Raw genomic sequence first — 24,707 nt, forward strand, 5'->3', positions numbered from 1 at the left:
CCCAAACATCATAGAAAAATAGAGAAGGAAGTAAGAATTACTCTTAATCCCACCATCTAGAAATAACTTGAGATTTTTGGGAGTATCCTTCCTTATATAAAATACTTTATTCCTTAGTCAAATGGAAATTATTTGATGGCTACTTTAAAAAAACAACAACAGTATGTCATGACGTCTTTATCAATAAATATAAAACCATATCATCACTTAACTGGCTACATAGAATTTATACGTGTGTCTACCCACTATACTTGATTTCATCAGTTCCATTGTGATGAATGTTGAACTAATTTCCAATTTTTCCTTTTAAAGAACATTATTGTAACAAACATCTAGTATGTTCTTGCTGTAAGTGTAAAATAATAGAAAGCTAGGAAGGAGAAGGGATCAGGAGCCGGAGCTGAGGGGAAAGAGGCCGGTCCGGGTCTGGGCGCTGCCGCTGCTCGCCCGAGGTCTGCAGGCGGGGCTGCGGCTCAGACCTCAGCTCCTGGGCACAGTCTACAAGGCTCCGCCGGGCCAACGTGGGAGAGCCGCAGTCAGCGGCCGCCGCATCATGTCAACCAAGGGCGAGCGGGCCAGGGAGATCCTGAGGGGCTTCAAACTAAATTGGATGAACCTTCAGGATGCTGAGACAGGGAAGATACTTTGGCAAGGAAAAGAAGACCTGTCAGGCCCTGGAGTGGAGCATGAAGCCCGTGTTCCCAAGAAAATCCTCAAGTGCAAGGCAGTGTCTCGAGAATTGAACTTCTCTTCAGCGGAGCAAATGGAAAAAGTCCGCCTGGAACAAAAAGTTTACTTCAAAGGGCAATGCCTAGAAGAATGGTTCTTCGAGTTTGGCTCTGTGATCCCTAACTCCACAAACACCCGGCAGTCCCTGATAGAGGCAGTGCCCGAGTCCCAGATGATGCCAGCAAGCGTGCTAACTGGAAGTGTTATAGAAACAAAGTTTTTTGACGACGATCTTCTTGTAAGCACATCCAGAGTGAGACTTTTCTACATTTGAGAGGAGAATATGTGTGCATTTCAAGAATTCATTTTTTTAGGGGGAAGGAGGAAACTGTTTACTTTTTTCCTCTATACATTTGATTTTTGACACTTCCACCTCTAATTCCCTCTATGGCAAAACCCACCTGCGGCCACCAGGGGACCAGCTCTGTGTAGGTACCAGATGGCTTTTTTCTCTCAAGCCACCATCTTCAATTGACCAGATTAAACTCCCAATCCCATACCAGGGCAGAGGGCATGCCTCAACTCCTTCTTGGAGTAGACACGGGGACAAACACATACCACAAGCTGTTCCCGTCACCCTCCCTGCCTCCTTCTTGGGCCCTGCAGGCAACACATCTTCCTTTGGCCCCTGGTTTTGGGAAAATTCAAGTTCCTGACCCACGTTTAGTTTTTTCCTACCATTTCTATTTCATACATTCTCATACATTTAACTTGTAAAATAGACTGTGATATTATTGTTACATAGTGAATTAAAACATATGAATTAAAATAATAAAAAAAATAGAAAACTAGAGCTGAAGGAGTCCTTAGAGACTAGCTAGTTCAATGCCATCATTTTGTGGAAGAAAAAGAAAGGCATAGAGAGGATAAAGGGGAGTAGAAGCCAGGTCTTCTGACTTTACATCTATTAATCTTTTCAGTCTACCCTACTACCATCTTTCTAAAAAATTGCTTGGCTATTAAAATGTCACTAAGTGGCACTGACTATTTTTACTCCAGTAGCCAAAAGCCTGTGTCTTAAAACTTAACTCTTCCCAGGGTTATTTGCATTTTAATATTTGTTGTTAGTTATGCAATAAGTTAAAAGATTTATATATATATGTATATATATATAATATATAAAATCTTTAGAATGAGGTCAGGGAATACCTCAAGTACTTGAAATCGTATGTGACAAGCTCTTACTTCAATTTCTGGCCATATTTAGTAGACGTGAGGAGTGGGAGTTGAGAAATAGGTTTAGGCAGTAGTTGGGGTCTGTAACAGAATACTGATGCTCACTCACAGCTTTGAAACACTTCCAAAAGAAGGGTCTAAAGCTTTGGCTTATTTCAGTTTCTGCTATGGAAGGTCCGGAGCTAGATGCTTAATTAAGTGTATTTTGATGATTAAGATGATGATGGAATAGAACTAGCAGCACTGAGTTGTTACTTGTACACACTCAGCATAATTGGGGGCTAAATTCTTGATCTAATTATTGACTTAAAAAATTAGTCTATAATGTAGATCATCTACATTAAATATCATGGGATCTGTTAATTTAAAAACCCATGAGAGGGACTTCCCTGGTGGCATAGTGGTTAAGAATCCGCCTGCCAATGCAGAGGACACGGGTTTGAGCCCTGGTCTGGGAAGATCCCACATGCCATATAGCAACTAAATCCTCCTGCCACAACAACTGAGCCTGTGCTCTAGAGCCCGCGAGCCACAACTACTGAGCCCGTGCACCACAACTACTGAAGCCCATGCCCCTAGAGCCCGTGTACCACAACAAAGACAAGCCACTGCAATGAGAAGCCCGCGCACCACAATGAAGAGTAGCCTCCGTTGCTGCAACTAGAGAAAGCCCGCACGCAGCAACAAAGACCCAACGCAGCCAAAAATAATTAATTTATATAAAAAAAAACCCCACAAGATACTGCTTCCTAGATAAATAACTCTTTCATAAGGAAGGGATTTGGAGTTCTATGTGATTTTTGGACAATTACTTGAACTCTGAGTTTCTTGGTTTCTTTATCTGGCAATAAGGATAATGATAGCAATTTACTTCATGAAATTGAATAAAAATGATTATATGGCATTTGGCAAAAAGAAAATGATAAATCTTTTAAAAATAAAATTTGCCATACACAGAGGAACATGAAGAATGGTGTTTTTGATAAGAACCAGTTACTCTACAGAATAAATCATGTTTGAATCTCTTGTAGTCTTTAAAGCATTCAAGAAATATTCAACAGAAGTTGAGCAGCTGCAGAAATATCCCACAGAATAGAAAATGAGATGAATTTGCAGAGGTAATGGAATCTTTCATGGCAGTATCTTTCCAAATTTTATTGAAAATTTCCCAAAGGTTTCGGTTAATACTATGCAAAAAAAAATTGTAAGTTTGGAAACTGCTAACAAATTAAAGCAATTAACAAGATCATTTATGCTGGCAGTAATTATCACACAAACACAAAATTGTTTAATTGGTTGAATTGTTAGCACTCTAGCTGTCGTTCCTTGTTAACAAACTCGAGTTTTAAATTATATTTTCTCTCCTTGATTTGAGTTCCTGGCTTGATAAATATTTATAAAAGAAGAGAACAAAGGTTTCAGGTTTAGACACTTTTGATTATTCACATACAGACTATCCACTCTGTGGAGTACTCAAGACAGAGTGTTAATGTCAACACCAACTCACTGCTTGTAATGCTTTTTGATCCACCTTCCTACGTTCTTAATCCTACGTGCTCAAGGCTTTGGCATACTGGAGCGTGGGGTTTGGAGTGGGGCCACTGCCCCAGGATGAAGTCTGAAAACGGCACTAAGAGGGTGGAGCAAACAGAGACAAAGTCCACAGAGCTGAACCATCACTATTGTATTTGCTGTACCTCATTATGAATGAAACATTGGAAGACGGCAGGTGAACTTGATTGTGGGTGTGAACATAAAACCTACTTAATTGACTTCATTTCTCATCCACAGACAGTAAGTTAGGTATGAATGTGCCAAGGTGGCCGAGGAGCTGGTGAAATTCAGACACAAGTATTGCCAATTATGTCTCCGGGAATGTGAATTTATTTAAATAAATTTACTCAAACATAAATAGGAAAGTGATTCTCCTGTAAAGAGTCACAAATATATATTTTTAAGCCAACTAGAAATGACTTTCAATTACCTACTTCTTTGGTTGGCCTCCAGAACTGCAATTTTCTTTTAGTTTGCATGATTTATTTGTTCATTAATTCACTTATTAACTCACTTACTCATCAGGCCTTTCTTAAGTACATCTTGCGTGTCAGGGGCTGTGCTAAGTGCTGGGAAACTTAAAACTGTATCCCGAAAGCAACAGGGAACCATTGGATGATTTCAAGTAGTGGAGTGACATGATCAGATTTCTTTTTTAGAAAGTGTACTTTGGCTACTATGTGGGGGAGAATTGAAGGAGAGTGAAACTGGAGAATGGGACAGCAGTTAGGAGATTTATAAGAAGAAATTCATGTGAGAAAAGATGAGGCCTGGGTTATGGACTGAATTGTGGCCTGCACTCCAAATTCATATGTTAAAATGCTAGCCCCAAGTACCTCGGAAAGTGACCAGATTTGGAGAGAGAGCCTTTAAAGAGGTAATTAAGGTAAAATGAAATCATGTGGCTGGCCCTAATGCAATATGACTAGTGTCCTCACAAGAGGAGATTAGGACACAGACACACAAAGGAAAGACCATGTGAAGACAGAGGGAAAACATGGCCACCATAAGCCAAAGAGAGGGGCCTCAGAACAACCCTGCCAGTAACTTGATCTCGGACTTCTAGCCTCCAGAACTGTGAGAAAACTAATTTTGTTGTTTAAGCCACCCAGTCTGTGGTATTTGTCATGGAAGCCCACTCAAACTAATACAGCCTGAACAAGGCAACTGCAGCAGAACATAAGTGCCTTCAGACACCAGTTTATCATCACACCCCAGTATAAGCCTGCTCTTACATCTGCACGAGCTCACATCTCTTAGGTAATGGAAAATCTAATCCTGGAAAGCTCAGGCACAGCTATAGAAGGAAAGATGCCCATTTATTCCAAAGCCTGTTTAGTGCTTCCATGCACTGGTGGATGACAGGATGTAAGTCTTGCTCTTCTGCTCCTTTCCATTATCGGTGGATGGAAATTTGAAATTGGTGTCACTTGCTCCTTTATAGGGAGGTCAGTTTGGTATTTACACACTCACTGCCAGTTTTCAGATTCCTTGCAAGGACCATTCTGTTTGAGGCATCTGAAAGTGAAGTTTATTCCTTTGTCCTCAATGCCTCTATATTGTAAATGGTGGGCTTTTCAAATGGGTCCTCCTGCTGCTTTGTCTTTGGAAGTTGTGGAGACTGTGGTTCCCCTAGATGTTCCCAGAAATGGAACAGAAATTTCAGTTTAGTTTTATGAAATGCATCTCTTGGTGACAAGGTAAAGATGAAGGGAGCTAACGTTTTTTGAGCTCTAGGCACTATTTCAAAGTTTTCTGTTCATAACCATGAGTTCTCGATTTTTCCATTGTTAGCAGACATTTGAATGAGGGGAACATTGGGTAGGGTTGGGTTTATTTGGTTTGGTATCTCTGTTTTTAAGTAGCTTTCTGATACATGTTCATTTCTAAGTCACAGTAGTCTTAAAATTTCAAGCAAATAACTGGTTCTGTGAATCAGTAAAAATAGTTTGTAGGATTAATTTAATTCAAGGCACAGGAAGCTAGTCTAGGCTCTATTTTTGGTTTATGATTTAATTTTTTCAAGTTCTTGGGTCTTAGAATCAAATCATAAGCTTTAAACTGTACATAAAACTGTAAACTGTATTTTAAAATCTTTATCCTGCTTTAAACTGCTTCTATTGAATCTGAAAATTCATATTTTTCTTCAACTCTGAGAAATTTTATTCTTTCTCCTTATTATCATCTCATCTGCTCTGTCTTTTCTCTCCTTTTGTAACTTCTATTGGAACAGATATTGGAACTTGAGGCTCTCACCTCCATGACTTTCAACCATTCTCACAAACTTTCCATCTCCTTGTTTTTTGCCCTGTGTTTGGGGAGAATTTCTGTTTCCACTAATCTGCTCTTAACTTGATCAGTTCTGCTGATCAGCTAATGAATTTTAAACTTCAGAAACTACTTTTTAAACTCTACGTTTTCTCACTGATTATTTTTCTTGGATACAATATCCTTTCAAATCTTGCTGAATAAAATTTAAATTCATTTAAATTTTATCTTCTGTTTTCTTTATTAACTTAGTTTCCTCTGATATTACTTCTTTGTTAGTTGTGTTTGGTGCTTTTCCTTCATGGTATTGGTTCCCCTCCGCTGATGAAATCTTTGGTGATTTTGATTGTCCAATCATCTTTTATTTGAGGATCGGCTTGCCTGTCTGTTCTGTTAATCATAGCCTGTCTTCAGGAACTGTGAAGGAAGGGCACAACATGCTATCCAGAGAGAGTGAAAGTTCCCTATTACTTCTAGCGGTCAGTGTATACTTGGGCTCTGCCCCTCTGGTCCCGGGATCCCCGCTAACTTTATCCCACAGGCAAACATTTGGTACTTAAGGCCAGCAGGGGAGGGGACTCCTCAATGAATTATTCTATCCTAGGTTCCCCACTCCCCACCTCCTCTTGTATCCTTTGACCCTTGCTTGGAATTTCCCTAAACTATTCCTTCTCCTGAACCTGTTTTGATTTCCTCTAACTTTGTTTTTGTCTAGATCAAGTCCTGCCTCTCTCTTCTATATTTCAGGATTTCCTAAAAATTCCTGGAAAATTGATCACATTTTTTTCTTATTTCCCTGTGCTGTTAGATTTCTATTCTCTTTAAGACATATCTTTTTATGAGATTTAGGATGGAAGAGAAGGTAAATGCATGGGCTCAACCCACCATCTTGACCCAATCTCTACTTATTATTTTCTTTACTATCTCTAATTAATTATCAGATAATACAAGCTCAATGTAAAAAATTCAGAGAATATAAAAATAGGAAATGAAAGTTCCTTCTTGTGTCAGATTCCTCTAATGTCCTGACTTATATCCACTTCTCACCTATTGATTTTAGCTGGAGCTGGGTTGACAGTTCTGCGAGGGCTTCCTCTCACTTCCTGGTTAAGTAGAAGCCCCAGTTCCTGGCTGACAGCATCTAGTTTCAAATGCACACCTTCTCTCTGGCCCTAGAACTGCAGATTGCGTTAGGAGCTTGCTTGGTAGCTTGGAAGTGTGGGCTGTCAACATGGAATAGGAGGTTAGGGGGGCAGTCCCTTGACCACCCAGGATGAGGACCGATCTCCCACCTTTCTGATAGACAATTCAGGGAGGCTTTACGAACTCTTCTCAGGAAGTCTCTGCAGAATTAATCCCTGCTGCCCACAGCAATGACTTCAAATATGAACCCTTATATGAGCTTTTCCTTCTTACCTATTTCACTCTCCCCAGTTTCTCATTCCCACTCCCTGGGATCTGCCATTTTCCTCCCTCCTTATTTGACAATACCCTTTTCCTCTGTAATTCTAAACTTCCTCTCTCCCTCAGTCCTAATTTATCATTTCACTGTAACTCAATTAGCTGTAAAGCATGTGGGGATGCTGTCAGGATAACAGGCTCTGTAGCAAATGAGGTTGTATTGAATTATTTAGATTTCAGCTAAAGTGGAAATAACTAAAGCAGCTGAACAGGTTTGTAAAATCCTGGGGTAATCTGTCCACTGATTTGGTGCTTTTGCCATATTAATTTTTTCTCGTGGTTGAAAACTATAAATTTTAAGGCTACAAAGAAATATATGTGTACAACTCTTCAGTTCAGAGCCCTAAAGCTAAGGAATTGTCTGTTTCATGTAGTATATAATTATGTAGCTGCAGAGCTGCAATTCTAGGGTATCATGAATTTATTTAATAACTTTATCCACACAAGGCTTTTAAAAAACACAAATATATAATTTCTCTCCATTTTTTTATTTCAAAAATAGAACAAAGATTTCTACTTGAGATATATGATAGTCTCAGCCTTTGAAGTTGGCCTGTTTTTCTTGAATTTTCCTTGCCAGAATTTGGTTCTTAATTTTTAAATGAAAAAGACCTTGTTGTCTCTAACTCAGTAAAAAAACAAATGGATTCTTAAATGCTATCAGAAAGGGGGAAGGGTGGCTCATTGCTAATCTAATGGGTTGACCACAAATATTCTTCTATTATCTTCCCTCTATTACTAGTGTGTCTTGGGAAATTGAGCTTAATAAGGGCCCAGACAACAAGGTGGTAGTGTGGAGAGTTCTGTGGCTTTGTAACATCTGTGGAGTTTGCGCCACTTAGCACATCTCAATGTCTAAATGCCCACTCTCAAAAGAGGTGTGACTGCAGCAGGAAGTAAAGTATCTTTGCATATGTTCAATATATAAACTAAGCACGCACATCTGGCACTTAAACACCCTTTTCCTGGTGAATCCTGGAAAGCAGCATAATTATACTCCCAAGCAAATAACTCAGGTGTAAGACTGTTTCGTTGTTAAGAACACCAGGCATCACCAAAGTTAAAACTCTTCTCTCATCTTTGCGCTTTAAATCTCCACTGTCATCTCCAAAACACCTGAGATTACCTGGGCTGATGTCTGGTGAGAAATTGCCTCAGCACGGCTGATGGAGGAAAGAGATGAATGTTGCAGCAAGGTGTACCACCAAGCCTTACTGAACAATGACCTTGTATAGTAAGAAAGTCAAGAAAGTGGACAGCCTTGCAAGCTGCCACTTCTGTGTCTCTCTCCCGAGGTGACTCGGAGATGCTTTGTTTTTCCTCTCTGGCACCATCGGTTCTAGTGTTTTCTCTGGCCTACAGCATCCCACCCCACCCAGCGTGCGGAAGCGTCCGCTCGCCTGGAAACCGGGTCTGGCCAGGAGGTGTCGGTGGGCTGGGGCGGCAGCTTGCCTGTTGATTACAGTCCCTGTAACGTGCGAGCCATGGGACTGCGGGCTGCGCCCCGCCAGCATTGCCCGGTCCGCCTGGACCACACCGGGTTTGCAAACAGAAACGGAGACACCGAGCCCTCAGGCTGGGGGCGCGGGTCTCGGGCCCAGTGCCCACCCGAGCCCTCCCAGCGTCTGTTCTTACTACCATCCAGGAGAAGCCCCGGAGGACGCTTTCTAACAGCAGCCCCCGGGAACAAATGTCCCTCCCAAATCCGCCGCAGCGGGGGCGCACTGCCGGGGCGCCAGCTTTGCCTACCCTATGGCCTAAGCGTGTCTTTTAATATATTTTAAAAACCTGACTGTATACAGTGGGGACGCAGGGCGGGAAAGACTGGAGGGCTCATGTTCGTGGCCAGACTCGCCGCTCTGGGCCAACGAATTAGGCCGGAGCTGCAAAGCCAAATCCTTTCCCCGCTGCAGGGGGCTCGGGGTAGCGCGCGGTGAGGAGCAGCTATGGGGGCGCTGCGGCCGGCTCTGGCCTCTGGCGGCTCGGGCTCATGCAGTCCGGAGGGGGCGGAGGCCGGCCCGGGGAGCCGGGCGGAGGCCGGGCAGGTGGCCCCGGGCTTGGAGGCTGATTGGCAGGTGCGGGAGTGGGTGGGGAAGGCGGGGGCTGGGCCTGGCTCTGCGGGAGGCTGCGGCCCCGCCTCCCCGCCCCCGCCGCGGGACTATCTGGTCCCGGCAGCAGCGATGTCCCCCGGCAGGAATGTCCCTCCTCAGATAATGTTATTTATATCTCTGGGCGGGTCCGCGGCTCGGCAGCACCAGGCGCCCGGCGGCCGCTGTGCCAGGAGCCCTGCGCTGCCCTCCTCCCCCTGCGCCGCCGCCGCTGCCACCCCCGGGCTCGGGGTGGCCGCCGCTACAGCCCCAGCGCAGGTGAGTCCCGGGAGGGCCCGGCGGCCAGAGGGAGCTGGGTGCGGGTGCGGAGGCGCGAGGCAGGGGCGCGCGGCGCGAGCGCAGCGGAGGCGCTGGGCCCAGGGGGCGCGTGACGCACGGGGCCCAGGGGACCGGGTGGGGACCCAGCCCTGGGTGCCGGGCGTAGAGCCCGTGGGAGGCCCTGGCGGCTGCGGCAGCTATCGCCCCGGGGCGCGGGAATCCTCGTGGGCTTCGGCGGCGCTTGGCAAGCTGGGCGCTTGCTTTGGAGAGCCGGATCCTGGAGCGTCGCCCGGGGGCGCTGGGAGGGCGGTGAGGGGGGGTGCGTGTTCTGGTCCCGGGCTGCCTCCTCCAGGACCCCGGCGTGGGGACGAAGGGGGTTCTGCTTCAAGCCTGTCGGACCTCCGCGCTGCCCTCTCTGCCGGGTTCCTCAGCCCTGAGGCCGCTCAGATTCTCTTCTGGGGAACTTGTCTGCGCGCTCCCCGGCAGCCCTGCGCCCAGGCAGGGAGGACAGGGCGGCGGAGGGGCCGGGTCCCCGAGCGTTGGGAACGACGCGGAGAGTGGCCGGGTGCAGCCCCAAGAATGAGAGATCAGCGTGCCCCAAGCCATCCTCCAAGGACCCCCACCCTTCCTCTCCCAAAGAGTTCCCCTTCTCCAAGCTGCTACGGTCCACTCTACTCTCCCTTGCCTCACGGGTTCCTCCTTCTCCGACAACTTGGCCCTGAGAAATAGCAGAAAGTGGGAGAAATAACAGGAGCTTTAAAACAATCCCCAACTCCCACCAATTCGCCCAGACGTCCAAAGGTGGGGAAGTAGCGCAGGCTTGAGTACCGTTTCCGTGACAACGAGCCCCAGGTAGGGTCTTGATTTACAGCCTATTAATATCCAAACCACTATTTTCAGTGAGGAATTAGAGGCACCAGGAGTTAATAGTAACACACTTAAATCACTGAAGGAAAATGAAAAGAAACCACAGTTTTGTAAGCATCAGATGGTGGAGGGGGGTGGGTGGGTGGTGGATATATAGTGACAGTGTTTTTGCACCAGAACTCCTGTGAGGAGAGGCTAGGCTGTCACTTCCAGGTAGCAGGCAGCCTTGCAAAGTCCACAGCCTTGAGTTAGTCACGATCTATACTTGAATTCCTAAGGAAAGTGATTCAGGCGGCTCTTGAATGAGAGGAGTGTGCAAATCAAAAAAATTTAGGCACCTCTGTACTATCCACTAACCGATTCTTAATTTCAAAGATGGTACCAAATTTTATTCTAGAATTCCTTCTTTGACCACCCTCTGATCCTATGACCTAGGGCAGGTCATTTCCTATTCCAGTATCAGACTTTAACTCTTTTGCTAGGAGCCGTGGGTTCCAGAGTGTCTTGGGAAACTCTTTTTTGGAAGTGCAAAATGTTTAAGTGTACTGAATGCTCAATACCCAACACAGCTAGGCTTGTACTTGCCCAGAGGCTGTGGGCTAGTTAGAAAAAGGAATATTAGGCTCACACTGAAGAAGAGCCCACCAGCCTTGAAGCTAACTGACTCCTCAGATGTGGGTCATTTATACAGAACTTTATCAAATCCTAGCATAAAGTACAGCTGAAAGACATAAGCCCTACATTACAAACACATGGCCTTTAGACCCCCTTAGCTGTTGCCCTTCTCTTTATCGGTGGTCCAGTCACAATGATTGGGGATGAGCCAGTCCTGTTAATCCCCAATTCTCAGAAGACAGTCTGTTCATGGAATTGAAAGCACCCCAAACCTCCCAGGCATCCAGGGATGGGCCTTGTAGCACAGGCGTATCAAGTTTTCCTGAGTGGCTTGCCCAGCTGAGAGCTGGGATACCACTTTTTGCTCTGGTCATTGCTTCTCCCAAGTGTTCTGAAGGTGTCTTTTAGCAAAATACCTGCTAGATGGTTAGCTTCGGAGTAGGTAAAGGTGTGGCAGGAGGCAGACTCTCCTATATGACAAACTAAAAATGACTATTTTAGGCAAACTAGCTGTGAATGAAAGTTTTGAAGTAGAGTCAGAATCTGATGGTTCTGCCACAGTTCTGGAAACAGGCTTGTTTTTGGTAAATAAAAATAACAGTAGCTTGCTTTCTTTCTTTCTTTTTCTGTCTTTTACATACCAGTGCCTAGCCTGGTGCCTGGCTGGTGGTGCACACTCAGTTAATCTTTGTTGAATGAATGAGGGAATGAGTAAATGAATGCTCAGTGTTTTCTTTGTATTGTCCTATTCAGTTGTCACAATTACTCTTCAAGGTAGCTCATATAATCAACATTTTACAAGTGAAGAAACAGGTTCAAGGAGATTAAGTAATTTCCCTCACATCACTCAGTTGATGAGAGGTGAGGCTGGGATTCAAACTCACCTGTTCAGTTCCACCCTCTTTTAAGGTTCAGAAGTCAGCAGGGGATATAGAAGTATAAATTGGAAAGTTTGGTTATAGGATTGTCTCTTAGCTTCACAATCTTTCACTCTCAAGGCCTCAGGTAATAATTCTGCCTATATCAAAGAAGCTTTAAAAATATTGCTAAAGGTATTGGACACTTCCTTGCTCAGAGGTACTTACCCATGCCCATTATGTGCAGGTCATTGTTTCAAGGACAGAACTGTAATTTTGGCAGTAGTCAAAGCATGGATTTTTTGAAAACAGATTTTCCTTTCAGTCGTGGAATTGGCCAGGAGGGCTTGATGATGCATGGGGACAGCGTGATAGGACGGAGGATGACTATAAAAAATTCATGAGGCAAACGTTATTGAACTGGGAAGGGACCTTGGAAGTCATTGAGTCTAGCCTTCTATTTGTGTAGCTACTTGCTTAAAGGTGAGACCGAACTGTAATTTACCTGGTCAATTATGTGCAGTGGTGGTACGTGCCTTCCATGCTTCTCACCATTCTAGACCATTTCTTTCCTGTCTCTCTCTCTCAAGGCCAGTATTGGGTTTATTTCCTGAAGTTCTGCCTAATATTAAACCACTGACATTTTCTTTCCTTTGAGGGAGATTGTGAGAGGATATATTTTAATATCCAATACTTTCATCCTAGTGAAATCTTAAAAAGGTATTGGGGATAGGAGAGAAGACATCAGGAGTATTCAACTCTAAACTGTTCCATAACCTCCCCATTGCCTGTTAGGTGTACAGATGTATGCATTTTTACACAACAGGTATCTTGAGACAATACAGATTTTAAGACAGATAATTATGTAGCATTTCTGGAGCAATGGAGAAGGAAAAGACTTTAGGGAATTATTGGGACTGTCAAATACCTGTTTTAATCTAAGCCCAGTCACTAAATTGCTCTTGAAGTATATTATTCCAGTTTCAAATTCAAAAGCAAAATTATACTCTCCATTCAAGACCTGAAATGGTAGGAAACATAACCAGTGGGAAGTTTAAAGTGATATAAAGTACATTTCTTCATAATTTTTTTAAATAAAAAAATAATTTAAAAAAATTAATAACCTTGACCTGCAGATTAACAATTATCAATTGACTTGGGAAGATCAAGAATGAAAATAACTGCTGTGTGGGCTGATAAGAAATTTGACTTTGCAATGAGGACTGGCAGGGAGGTTCAGGGATACTGGGTTCTGAAATCACGTGGCTATATCACTAGTTGAAAATTACTGTGGAAAGAAGTATTTTACCTTAAATGTAGTTTATATTGACTCTGTTTTACAGACTGCTGTTTGGTTACTCGTCTACTTTAGATAAGAAATCTGGGGAGGAAGAGTAAATGCAGTGGTCTGTGTGCTAAGATCATCACGGAGCATTTACCGGGTTATCACAGAGAGACGGTTTTTCCTCTGACAACCCCAGAGGTGAGGATCACCTGTTTTTAGAGATGGAGATGGTGATCGAGGGAAGGTGTCGGAGGCAGTCAGGAGAGCTCACTGTCAGGTCTGGCTCCACTCACTGAATTGTCAACTCCCCTTGGTAAATATTTAGAAAATCTCATAGCATATTTCCCTTTGTTGCTGTGCTTATTTCTTAACTCACAGTCAAGCAATCCACGTTCTTCCATTTTCATCTCGCCTTAGCTGACTATCAAACCACCAGGGGATTCGCAGCCTTCCAGCTCACACAGTCTTCGAGGTAGTCATAGACAGAAAATGCTTCTTCAGTGGATTGCTAGCTAGCTTATGACATTCCCAGGCCTCCTTTTCATCTTTCTCTTTCCTTCTCCTGATGGCTGGAGATATTACAAAGCCGTCGTGTCTTCGTACCTCAACGAGGCCTTTTCAGGCTGTGCCGTAATGTTTAATTTCTACATTATACCTGTGGAGACCCGGCCAAGAGTATAATTACAAGGGCAATTAAAATCCAGACATATATCATGTTAGCAGTGGGGGCAAAAGTGGGGCTTCCTTTCTTCCTTTCATTTTAATGCTGTAAATTTAGCAACTGAAAAGGTACAGGGCTAGGAAAAAAAAATAGAGTTTGCATTGAACTGGGATCAGATCATCCAGGATATTTATGAAAAGAATAACAGGGCACCTTGACAGCTAAAGAACAATGATTCCTTTGAATTATAGTCAATTCAAGAGTTTCCTCCAGGGGCTTCTCTGGTGGCACAGTGGTTAAGAATCCACCTTAACCAATGCAGGGGACACGGGTTCGAGCCCTGGTCCGGGAAGATCCCACATGCCGTGGAGCAATTAAGCCAGTGTGCCACAGCTACTGAGCCTGCTCTCTAGAGCCCGCGAGCCACAACTACTGAGCCCGCCTGCCACAACTACTGAAGCCCGCGCACCTAGAGCCCGTGCTCTGCAACAAGGGAAGCTGCCGCAATGAGAAGCCCGCACACCACAGCGAAGAGTAGCCCCCGCTCGCAGCAACTAGAGAAAGCCCACGTGCAGCAACAAAGACCCAACTCAGCCATAAATAAATAAATAAAAGAGTTTCCTCCAGCATGAAAGGGAGAAACTTGGATAATCCTGAAAATGAATAAGTTGAAAACCATTTCCATTTATACCAGACTTAAATATGGGTGTGTCTCACTAGAGAATTCAAAGCACCTCAAATAAAATTAAGCACACCTTAAACACATAACTTATGAGGACTGGAAAGAGGCCACTAGCTTCATTCTGTCCCTCTGCTCAGTTCTTGCCTGTTTCTAGAAGCCTCCTAGGAGTCTTCAATCAGCTTCACCTTCCAGAATATTTCCTCAGGGGTAGAAGAGTAAGAAAAGGCCTTTCATAACACTTACTCCAAGCCATAAGTCATACGGAGCTAGAGCTGGAGAGGCCTGAGAGAGCCATATTCAGAAAGAACAGACACTGGCCACCTACTGTATGCATTACCCTGTTATATGTTGAGGACACACAACATCCGATGGAGACCCACTGGTCTGGTGGGAGAAAGGACTTGCAAACAAGCAGTGATTCAGGGCGCCCTGATTTTTCTCAGGGCGCCTGAAGTCCACAGGGGGAAGCATCTGATTCAGGCTGGAGAGTGTCTAGGATTTTCCTGATGGAAGAAGGGAGGATGGGTGAGGGTGGGGCCCTAGGCACATAGCCTGGCATAGACGTGCAATAGATCATGATTAGATTAGGGAATGAGGAGTAGTTCTCTGTGGTTGGAGTACAGGCCACAGCACAGGAATGGGCTGAAGGTGTGACCCTAAAAATGGTTTGGGTTCAGTTTGTGAAGAAGTTTGAACCATTGAAGGTTCAAGCTGAAATCAGTGAATGTTTTGAGCAGGGGAGGGACCTGATCAGATCCTTGTTTAGACAAAGCTCACCAGCAAAAGAGAAGGGAATGTGAACTAGAGATCAGCCAGTACAGGTTGATGACCACACATGATGTGTGGTCCACTTAGTTTTCAGGAGGCCTTGATAAGTGCATCATCTCATTTTATTCTACAATGAGCATGTGAAGAAACAGGGAACATGTCATCATTCCTGCTTTATAGTCAAAGAAACAGGATCAGAAACATACAATGATTTGCCCAAGGTTCCTGAATTTGTAGTAGAACTTGACTTTGACCCAGTTTCCTAGTTCCAAGGCTGGGGCTTTGTCTAGACCTTCTCCATGGAATAATTGAATATTCTGGGCCTTCTGGGTGAGACAGTGATTGCTTTCTTTCTTCAGCAGAATTTTCAGTCTAAGTTCATTGGTCCTGGAAAAAGGGAGGAGGAAAGTTGTTACCGTATTTACTCTTTAGACACAAAACCTTAAGGATGGCCCTCCAGCCTGTACAGAGATGATGTTGCAAAGTATGACTTAATGTCAAGCATACATGTGGATTCCCAGCATGCTGTAGATAAGCAATGGGCTTATATGGCTGTCAGTTGATGTTTTGGGTTTTTCATTCTCTTACCCCAAATTTACTGGGCATTGTTATGCATATGCCTTATTTGGGGCTTCAAAAACCTCTTTTTGTCCAGTGATCTTGGGTGCCTTGATTTGTGCTTACTTCAGTCTTCAACAAATATTTATTGAGCTCTCATTTATTTGCCAGGCATATTCTAGGCCTAGGGGATATAGCAGTGAAGATGGTAAAAAAAAAAAGTCTGACATCATGGAGCACATTCTAGTTGGGTGAGGCGGGTACTAAACAACGACAGATGACAGATGAGTATCTATCATACTTTCAGGTGATATAAAGAAAAAATAGTGCAAAGGGAAAGAGAGGGAGGTGGTTCTAGAAGTTGATGTAGGATGGCTGGGAAAGGCCTCTCTGATGAGTTTTCATTTGACTAGAGACACAAATGAAGCGAGGTGGGGGAACAGGGACGTTTGGGGGAAGAGATTCAGGTTGAGTGAATCTCTCAACCTGAATTGGTTGAGATGAAGGCCCAAAGATGGGGTCGCTGCTGTGTCCAAGGAGTGGGCAGGAAGCCAGTGTGACTGGCGTGTTGGGAGCCAGCGGGGAGCACAGGATGTGATGTTGGGGAGGAAACTGGGTCTGGATCATGCAGGCTTTGAGGCCAGGTGACAACTTTGGGTCTTAGCCATATGACAGGAAGTCACAGGAAGTTGTGGGCAGGGGAGTGACTTCTTCAGATTGGCATTTTAGGAGGATCTTTCTGGCTGTCCTGTGGAAGACTGATTGTATGGGACAAGAGTGGAAGCAGGGAGTGGAATGAAAGCTACTGTAAGTGGTCCAGGTAGAGATGGTGGACCAGGGTGAGGGTGGTAGGTTTGGTGACATGCAGCTGGCTTCTGGATAAATCTTTAAGGTAGAGTTGATGGAACTTGGATATAGAAGATGGGAGAAAAAGAATAAGTCAAGGATGATTCAACTGGTTTTGCTCTGAGCTACTAGAAGGATGAAAAAGCCACTTACTGAGATGGGGATATGTCTTATCAAATACACTGTGGGCTACTATTTTTGATTTTTGTTTTCATTGGGGAGTTCATTTGGAATAGACTCAGGCAGATACACCAAAAAGGTGTTTTATTATGAGTGGCTCATCTGTTTGTTTTGAGGTAAAGCCTCAGATGTGGAGTTAGTTCTTTGTGCTTTGTTCCATTACTTTTAGGTCATTCTCACAACATCTCACTATATGTGATAGAGATTAAGATATGGTACAGGGCTTCCCTAGTGGTGCAGTGGTTGAGAGTCTGCCTGCCGATGCAGGGGACGCGGGTTTGTCCCCGGTCCGGGAAGATCCCACATGCCGCGGAGCGGCTGGGCCCGTGAGCCGTGGCCGCTGAGCCTGCGCGTCCGGAGCCTGTGCTCTGCAACGGGAGAGGCCACAACAGTGAGAGGCCTGTGTACCGCAAAAAGAAAAAGATATGGTACAAACAAGATTGAGATACATGTCAATTTTTGTAATTAGAAATGTCTTGAATTTGCTGATTAGAGCCCACTTTTTAACACTATCTGGTTGTCATTTTTAAAAGAACTTTTAAAATTATAAAATGAATTCATGCACATGGTTGAGAAGTGTATCCACATTGTACAAGGTACACAATGAAAAGTCAAAGTCTTCCTTCCCCTACCTCCAGTCCTACTCCTAAAAAGTTACCAATGTCAGCAGTTTCCTGTGTATCCTTCAAGAAAAATTCAGTGTATCTCTAAGCATATGGCCTGACACATTTTAAAGTCCTAACTTTAACCTAACAAAAGCATGTGTTTGGTTTCATTTTTTGTGACTCATTGGCCCTCAGGTATACGCTTCAATGGGCTGGAATCCAACTTTCTACCAATTAAGGGTCTCCCTCTCCAAAGCCACCGCACATGGGAACATCGTGTTCATCATACAGTGCCCCTTCTCAGAAACCTACAGTGGTTCCTCTGTGGGTAGAGGCGGAAATCCAAACTCAGAAAATGACTTTTTAAAAGCTATTGTAATCTGGCTCCCATCTCTTTCTACGCTTCTCTCTTACCACTTCCCATCACAAACCCACTACTTGAACCAGGGTCATCTGCTTCTACTTACTGAGTCCTGAACATTTCTCCCAGAGTCTTTTGCATCAGTCTTCCTGGAACACTCCAGCCCCCAGTCATCTCTCCCTTCTCCAAGTTTGTTAAAGGGCTAGTTACAAATACTACTTAATTGAACAGAATCATAGACTTCTTTTATTGTCATTTAACTTTTCTTGTGTCTATTATTTGTTCAACTAGACAGTTCTTAAGAGCAAGAACTGATTTAAGAATTGCAGTCACAGGTCTTGCATAAAGCTCGGCCTAATGCTTTTGCTCATAGAAGTTCAACTAGTAATTTTTGGAATGTGCACTTTGACAGTCATTCCCTAGCGGGGTGATGCTGTTACACGGGGATTATTTTAATTAAAACTTGTCAGATGATGGCTGCCAAAAAGGCCACCTTCTTAGTGGTTTACAAAGATGTCCATTCCCAGGGAATGGTAACTGGACGCTGCTCCTTTGGATAAAGAACTTTCTGATACGCCTGGCCTCAGTCTCTTGTCCCTTCCTCAGATGGCATTGCATCTAAATGTCAGAAACGGGGTGTTTTTATTTGCCTCTAAGTGATGAAGAACAGGCATTTAATGAGCATGGCAACCATTCGAGTTTTAAAAATTGTTTTAAATTATGATAAGTATATGTAACATAAAAGTTTCCTTTTTAACTATTTGAAGTGCTCAGTTCAGTGGCGTAAGTATGTGCTCATTGTTGTGTAGCCACATCATCACTGCCACGTCCAGAACTTTTTTTTTTTTTTTTTTTTGCGGTACGCGGGCCTCTCACTGTTGTGGCCTCTCCCGTTGCGGAGCACAGGCTCCGGACGGGCAGGCTCAGCGGCCATGGCTCACGGGCCCAGCCGCTCCGCGGCATGTGGGATCTTCCCAGACCGGGGCGTGAACCCGTGTCCCCTGCATCGGCAGGCGGACTCTCAACCACTGCGCCACCAGGGAAGCCCCAGAACATTTTTCATCTTCCAAAACTCAAACTCTGTGCCCACTGAGCACTAACTCCCACTAACACTCCACAGCACCTGGCAACCCCCACTCTACTTTCTGCCTCTATGCATCTGACCACTCTAGGTGCCTCAGGTAAGCAGAATCATATCATATTTGTCTTTAGTGACCGGCTTATTTCACTTAGCATAATGTTTTCAAGGTTCGTCCACGTTGTAGCATGTGTCAGAATTTCCTTCCTTGTTAAGGCTGGATAATATTCCATTGTATGTATTTTTCACATTTTGTTTATCCGTTCATCCATTGATCGGCACCTGGGCTGCTTCCCCTCTTGGCTGTTGTGAATAATGATGCTATGAACATGGATATACAAACATCTCTTCAACATCCTGCTTTCACTTCTTTTGGGTATATACTCCGAAGGGTACTCCATTATATGGCTGGATCTGTCTATTTTTGACTTTTTGAGAAACCAAGCCATGTAATTTTAAAATTGCTCCCTGATATTTGTTGTTTTCAAAGGGAAGGGCAAAATCTATTAACATCCTCACCTTGGGGACCAAACTGAACTTGAAAATTGTTCCTTTGAGAACACTATCTTGAGGGGGTAGTTTGTCATCAAAGTTCTTGAATTTGTCCCTGTGTTAGTAACCTATTTTTAAACGCTAGACTTTTAGAGGACAGGCAGGAGATGTTTAATTTGCTTGTAGAACATGTAGCCCAAACTCAGGTGGGAAGAGTGTAAATATTACATGATGATTATTTCAGCCAAAATAACTCCTTGAGCTGGATGACAAGAGTTTGGGTTGCTTCCAGCTCCTTTTCTCTTGCTGTTTGCCCTTGGGCAAAGAACCTTCTTTTTCTGACTTTTTCAGGTGCGTGTGTGTGTGTGTGTGTGTGTGTGTGTGTGTGAGAGAGAGAGAGAGAGAGATGGCACCTTAATATTTATTATTATCCTTAAAATTTCTTCACAGATTTCCTTGTAATGACTGTTACTCATCTTTGTAGCCTGGCAGCCCTTCTCCTTCTCCAGGTCCTGGGGTAGCACCGAGTGCTTCCTCCTGAATATTTTTGAGCACATTTCTCATTCCTTTGTTACAACAAGGATCATCTTGTTTTGCAATTGTCCACTTGCCTTCTAAACCTTTAGGCTGTGCTTCTTGTGATGGGGAACTGGGTCTTACTCTTTTTTTTTTTTTTTAATTAATATTCCCAGCACCTAGAGTCATGCTTGGTACGTAGAGGGGAGTGGCTCAAAAATAGTTATTGATTAAAAAATAAAGACTAAATGAAACATTATTATAATAATTGCACAATTAGAATAATGAGTTATTATAATAAGTCAACATTTATTATGTGATGGCACTATGCTGAGAGCTTTTATATGTATTTGTTATTTCGATTATCCTAATTAGAGAGATAAAAAAGTCAGGCTTAGAGAAGTTTAATTCCCCCAAATTACATACCTAGAAGATCAAAGCTGGACTTGAACCCTGGTGTATATTCTAGAGTGCTTGCTTGGACTCACCACGCCTACCATATTTGGCTGGACATCAATATTCCACGGCTCTCAATTCTAAGAGTTTCTTTTGTTCTTTTATCCTGCATCTTTACTGATCTGAAATTAGAGAGGTAATTATTTGTATACCTTTATGTGTTGCTTTATATTTTCAATGATTTAACCTAATAGGCTTGAATCCCCTGATTAGCTGTTAATAAATAATTGATGTTCTGAATCCTATTTCCGAAACAGTTCTTTGACATCTGAGGATGAAGGTGCTAATGAGTACTGTACAATATACCCACTGTCATAAGGCAGCTCCCCCTATCGCTGTACTAAAACTGCTTTCAAAGGGGTCTGATACTGTCAAATGTGATGACCTCCATCTAGACCCAAGTCCCAGGTTCCCTGCAATATTTGACTATTAACCACTCTTGCTTTGAAACTATGCCCTCCCTTGGCTTCCTTTTTCTCCTCCCAGCTTGCTTACTATTGCTTCTTTCTGCTTTTTTTGTTCCTTCCTCGCTACCAGTTTTTAATTGTTGAGGTTGCCAGTGCATCTAAATCCTTATCTCTAGCCCCGGTCTCCCATCTCAGTTCCAGGCTGCTTTAGAGCTGTGTACTAGCTGTCTTCATTTGGTTGTAACAAGAGGTCTCAAACTCACCATGTAGCAATAGGACCTCTTGGCCCCCTTCTTCACCCCCAAACCTGCTCTTCTGCCCTTTCTTACAGCTAGGTTCATGTTGTCACCACCCTCCCAATCAAGAATCTCAGCAACTTTTGTGGTTATTCTTCTTTTCACACTTCCACATCCTGTTGGCTGCCGGCTCCTATACATTTTTTCTCTAAAAATGTCAAGTTAGTTCCTTTCTTTCAATTTCCACTGTCCCTATTCGTATCCTATGTTTGAATAATTGGCCTTCAGTCTCTATCTTTCTAACCCATCTTACTCCCGATCTCAGAATTATTTTTAAAAACATGAGTCTGACTGAGTCATTCAACTGCTTTAAAACCCTTTAGTCATTCCCCGTTGCCCCCAAATAAACTTTAAACAGGTAGGAAGGGACCTTCACAACCTGTTCCAACCTCCTTTCCAGGCTTCATTCTCTCTCTGTTTACCCCACATTGGATGCTTATGACTGTTTAAACTTGGGGTGCGTTTTCATGCCTCCATGACTTTGCTTCTGTTGCTTTCTAGGGCTGGAATATCTTTTTGCCTTTCCTCAGCCGTGAACTCTTACACAAATGTCCCTAAAGTCCCTGATCAAACATAACTGCTTTGATGCTTTCCCTCTTCCCTAACCCAGGAAGACACTACACTCTCCTCTGAGCTCTTACGCTGTCACTTTTCACGTGGTACCCTGGCTGGCCCTATACAGGCATGACTCTCCTTCAGATTATGAGTTCCTCGAAGAAGGGACATTTGTCTGGTGCCCGTGGGGGAGCTGGTGCCTAACTCAGGGTCTGGCTCATGGGCGGTGCTCAAGAAGTGTTGGTTGAATTGGGTGATAGGGGAAGTTTCAAGAATATTCAACACTGAAAATAATCCCCCACATTCTGACCTATAGACAATTATGAAGAAGGGTTAATGGGAGACACACGCTGTTGACGGATTTGGGGTAGGGAGTGGAGAGGTATGCTTTAGACCTGAGGAGGCTATCTTCCCACCTCTGTATTCCCCAATTGCTTTCCGTTTAGCAGAGGGGAAAGTAACTGCCGACTTTTAACTTACATCATCAGAATATGTCTAGTGCTAGAAAAATTTAGTTATTCATCGAGAATACAGTCACTCCCACCTCATTTTTCAGTGAATGTTTGAGGCTGACCCTCAGAATGCAGCTATGAAAGGCTCTTTGAGTGGGTGTTGTCAGAGCAATATACACGAGATTTGCTTTATAATAGTGAAGAGTTAGAAAAACATTTCAGAAAAAAAGACCCTCAAATTCCTGTAGAGAGGTTTTATTTTTTTCTAGGTGCATTTAACCTTTTTTGTTTGTTTGTTTGTGCTTAAGGCATGTCAAAATAGAGACTACCTTGTAAAATATTACAGTGCTTGTTTCTTCGTATGTTCTGCCCTGCTTTTTGCCTTACCCGGACAAGATGTGAGTTTCACCAGTGGCTGGACTCCCCAGCCTACTGCTGGCTCAGGCCTTTGAGAGTGTTTTGTTTCTTTCAACAAAACTCTCTGTCATGGACACACTCCCACTGCAATCCAACCGCTCTCTTCTTTTGCTGCGTTCTGTGCCCAGTGGTTGATAGGAGCTGGGTTTTAGCTTCCAAAGGCAGTGAGCAGGGCTGCTAGGCCTTTATAAACATGTGCAGGGGTTCTGAGATGAACTGATAAACGGAAGGCCCTCAAAAGGCTGTGGACGCATGTGCCCGGTAAAAAGAGGGGCAGAGGACAAAGTCAGGTCTCATGCGGGGGACCTGAGGGGAAAGAAACAAAGGAGGGGACTCAGGCAAGATAACTGAAGGCCCCAGAGAGTCCTGAGGGGCATAAGGAGGCCAGTGATGAGCACACAGCAGTCAGCAAACTTGATCCAGAGGTGACATTGAGCGTGGGGTCAACTAATAGCGGCTCCTAGAAGGTCTAGATAGAATGCCATGGATGCCAGTGGTCGCTGTCCCATCTCAAGGATTCCTAGTTGCCATTGTAAAGGTTGCCAGCAGGCTGACTACTGGTTAAGTGGCCTGGCTGCGTGCTTTTTGAGTGAACAAGCCTTTTTATTTTATTTTCGGGAATGATTTACTTTGTATTATGTTAGCTGTGGTCTGGTCTCTGTTTTCCCATTTAAAATCTAGGCTGTTGCTGGTGGGGTCAGTGTCTCAGGCTCTTCCTTTCTCTGCAAGGTGGATGTTACATTCTGTACGTGCTTTCTGCAACTGTTGGGAATCTCGATGCCCAGACATTTAAACTCTGAAGCAGGAGAGTCCCTCACGGTGGAAGGTTATCAGAAGAATGGATGTGTTTACAGGCACAGAGAGTGAGACCCTGTGTTAGAACCAAAGCACACTGCTCTGGGGTAGGAAGTAGGTACCCTCTGCAAGGCAGGGACCCAACACCCGTGAGGACAAACGAGGTCACTTGCATTCAAAGCTGTGTGAAACCACTTTGCCAGGAGACTGGAAAAATACTCGACCAGCAGCAGGTCGTTGGGTGAGCTGGTGGGTGCGGAGTAGAGCAGGTAAGTCAGTACCGTGCCCTCAGTGTAGCAACTCCATCGGCAGCCCCGGTTTAGCTGCTCTCACTGCTTCTGACCCAGAAAACGCTCAGAAAATGACTGCAGTGAAACACATCTTCAAGGTGAAGCTTTCAGTCCAGGTGGGGGAGGGATGCGGAGTTGATCCCAAGGGTTCAATACTTACCTCGTAAATGTGCTGGGAGCGAGCTTTGTTTATGCTCTGACCCAGAGGAAGTCACTTTACATCTCGCCCTGTTTCCACCAGCAACGAGTGCCTTCTGCTTGTTTTGCATAAGCCTTGCACCTCCTCTGCGGAAGAGGCAGGGAAGTGGGAGCTATAAAACTCCTGGCGTCATAAATCTTTGCAAAAACAGCAGTCTAGTGAGCAGCGTATTTGGCTGGCAAGTAATCATCACAGTCTATACTTGGTTTCTCTGCCTGTGAAATGGTGGGAATGCTTTCTCGTTGAAATGTAAAGGAGGTCAAAATGAAATAGCGTATGCATTTTCCTTTTTAAAAACCTGATGCTTAAAGCATCGAAACAACTCAAAGAGAGATGTCCTATGGGTAAAAGGTACTCTCTGAGCACCTTGCAGACATCATCTTATAACCTAGAAATTTTCTCTGAAGAATATCTGGTTCAACTCGCCTTTTTATTTTGAACCAATAAGGGAGATCCGCAGAGGGGAGCTGATTTGCCTAAGGTTGCAAAGTTAGTTAGTTGCAGGACTCCAGGTAGAACCTAGGGCTCTTGATCTATGGCCCAGTCCTACCTCTCTCTCTGCCTCTCCCCCTCATATGTATATATATGTATGTTGTGGTTGCTTTTTGTACTATACTACAACTTGCCCTTTTCATTTAATGATGAGACACTTTGGATGTCTATCTATATCAGATTATTAGATTGCCCTCTTTCATTTTTTTTTTTTTTTTTTTTTTTTTTTGTCTGCATTGGGCCTTCGTTGCTGCGCGCGGGCTTTCTCTAGTTGCAGGACCGGGAGCTAGTCTTCGCTGTGGTGCGCGGGCTTCTCATTGCGGTGGCTTCTCTTGTTGCAGAGCACAGGCTTTAGGTGCGCAGGCTTCAGTAGTTGTGGCACGCGGGTTCAGTAGTTGTGGCTCGAGAGCTCTAGAGCTCAGG

The 24,707-nt window shown here is 44.1% G+C and overlaps 2 protein-coding genes across 3 annotated transcripts in view; both read left to right on the top strand.

The window, feature by feature from the left end:
- Positions 1-553: 553 nt before the first annotated feature.
- Positions 554-1,336, top strand: LOC132529815 (retinal rod rhodopsin-sensitive cGMP 3',5'-cyclic phosphodiesterase subunit delta-like). The gene has a single exon (XM_060166833.1). The coding sequence runs from the start codon at positions 554-556 to the stop codon at positions 1,001-1,003; it is 450 nt and encodes a 149-aa protein (XP_060022816.1). The 3' UTR covers positions 1,004-1,336.
- Positions 1,337-9,442: 8,106 nt separating this feature from the next.
- Positions 9,443-24,707, top strand: part of SPTB (spectrin beta, erythrocytic) — a 124,419-nt gene continuing 109,154 nt past the window's right edge. For both annotated transcript variants that reach the window (XM_060141392.1, XM_060141401.1), the window contains exon 1: positions 9,443-9,554. The gene's annotated coding sequence lies outside the window, so the exon portion shown is untranslated. The remainder of the gene's footprint in view (positions 9,555-24,707) is intronic.

The sequence above is a fragment of the Lagenorhynchus albirostris genome, chromosome 1, assembly GCF_949774975.1.
Source record: "Lagenorhynchus albirostris chromosome 1, mLagAlb1.1, whole genome shotgun sequence".
Classification (NCBI taxonomy): domain Eukaryota; kingdom Metazoa; phylum Chordata; class Mammalia; order Artiodactyla; family Delphinidae; genus Lagenorhynchus; species Lagenorhynchus albirostris.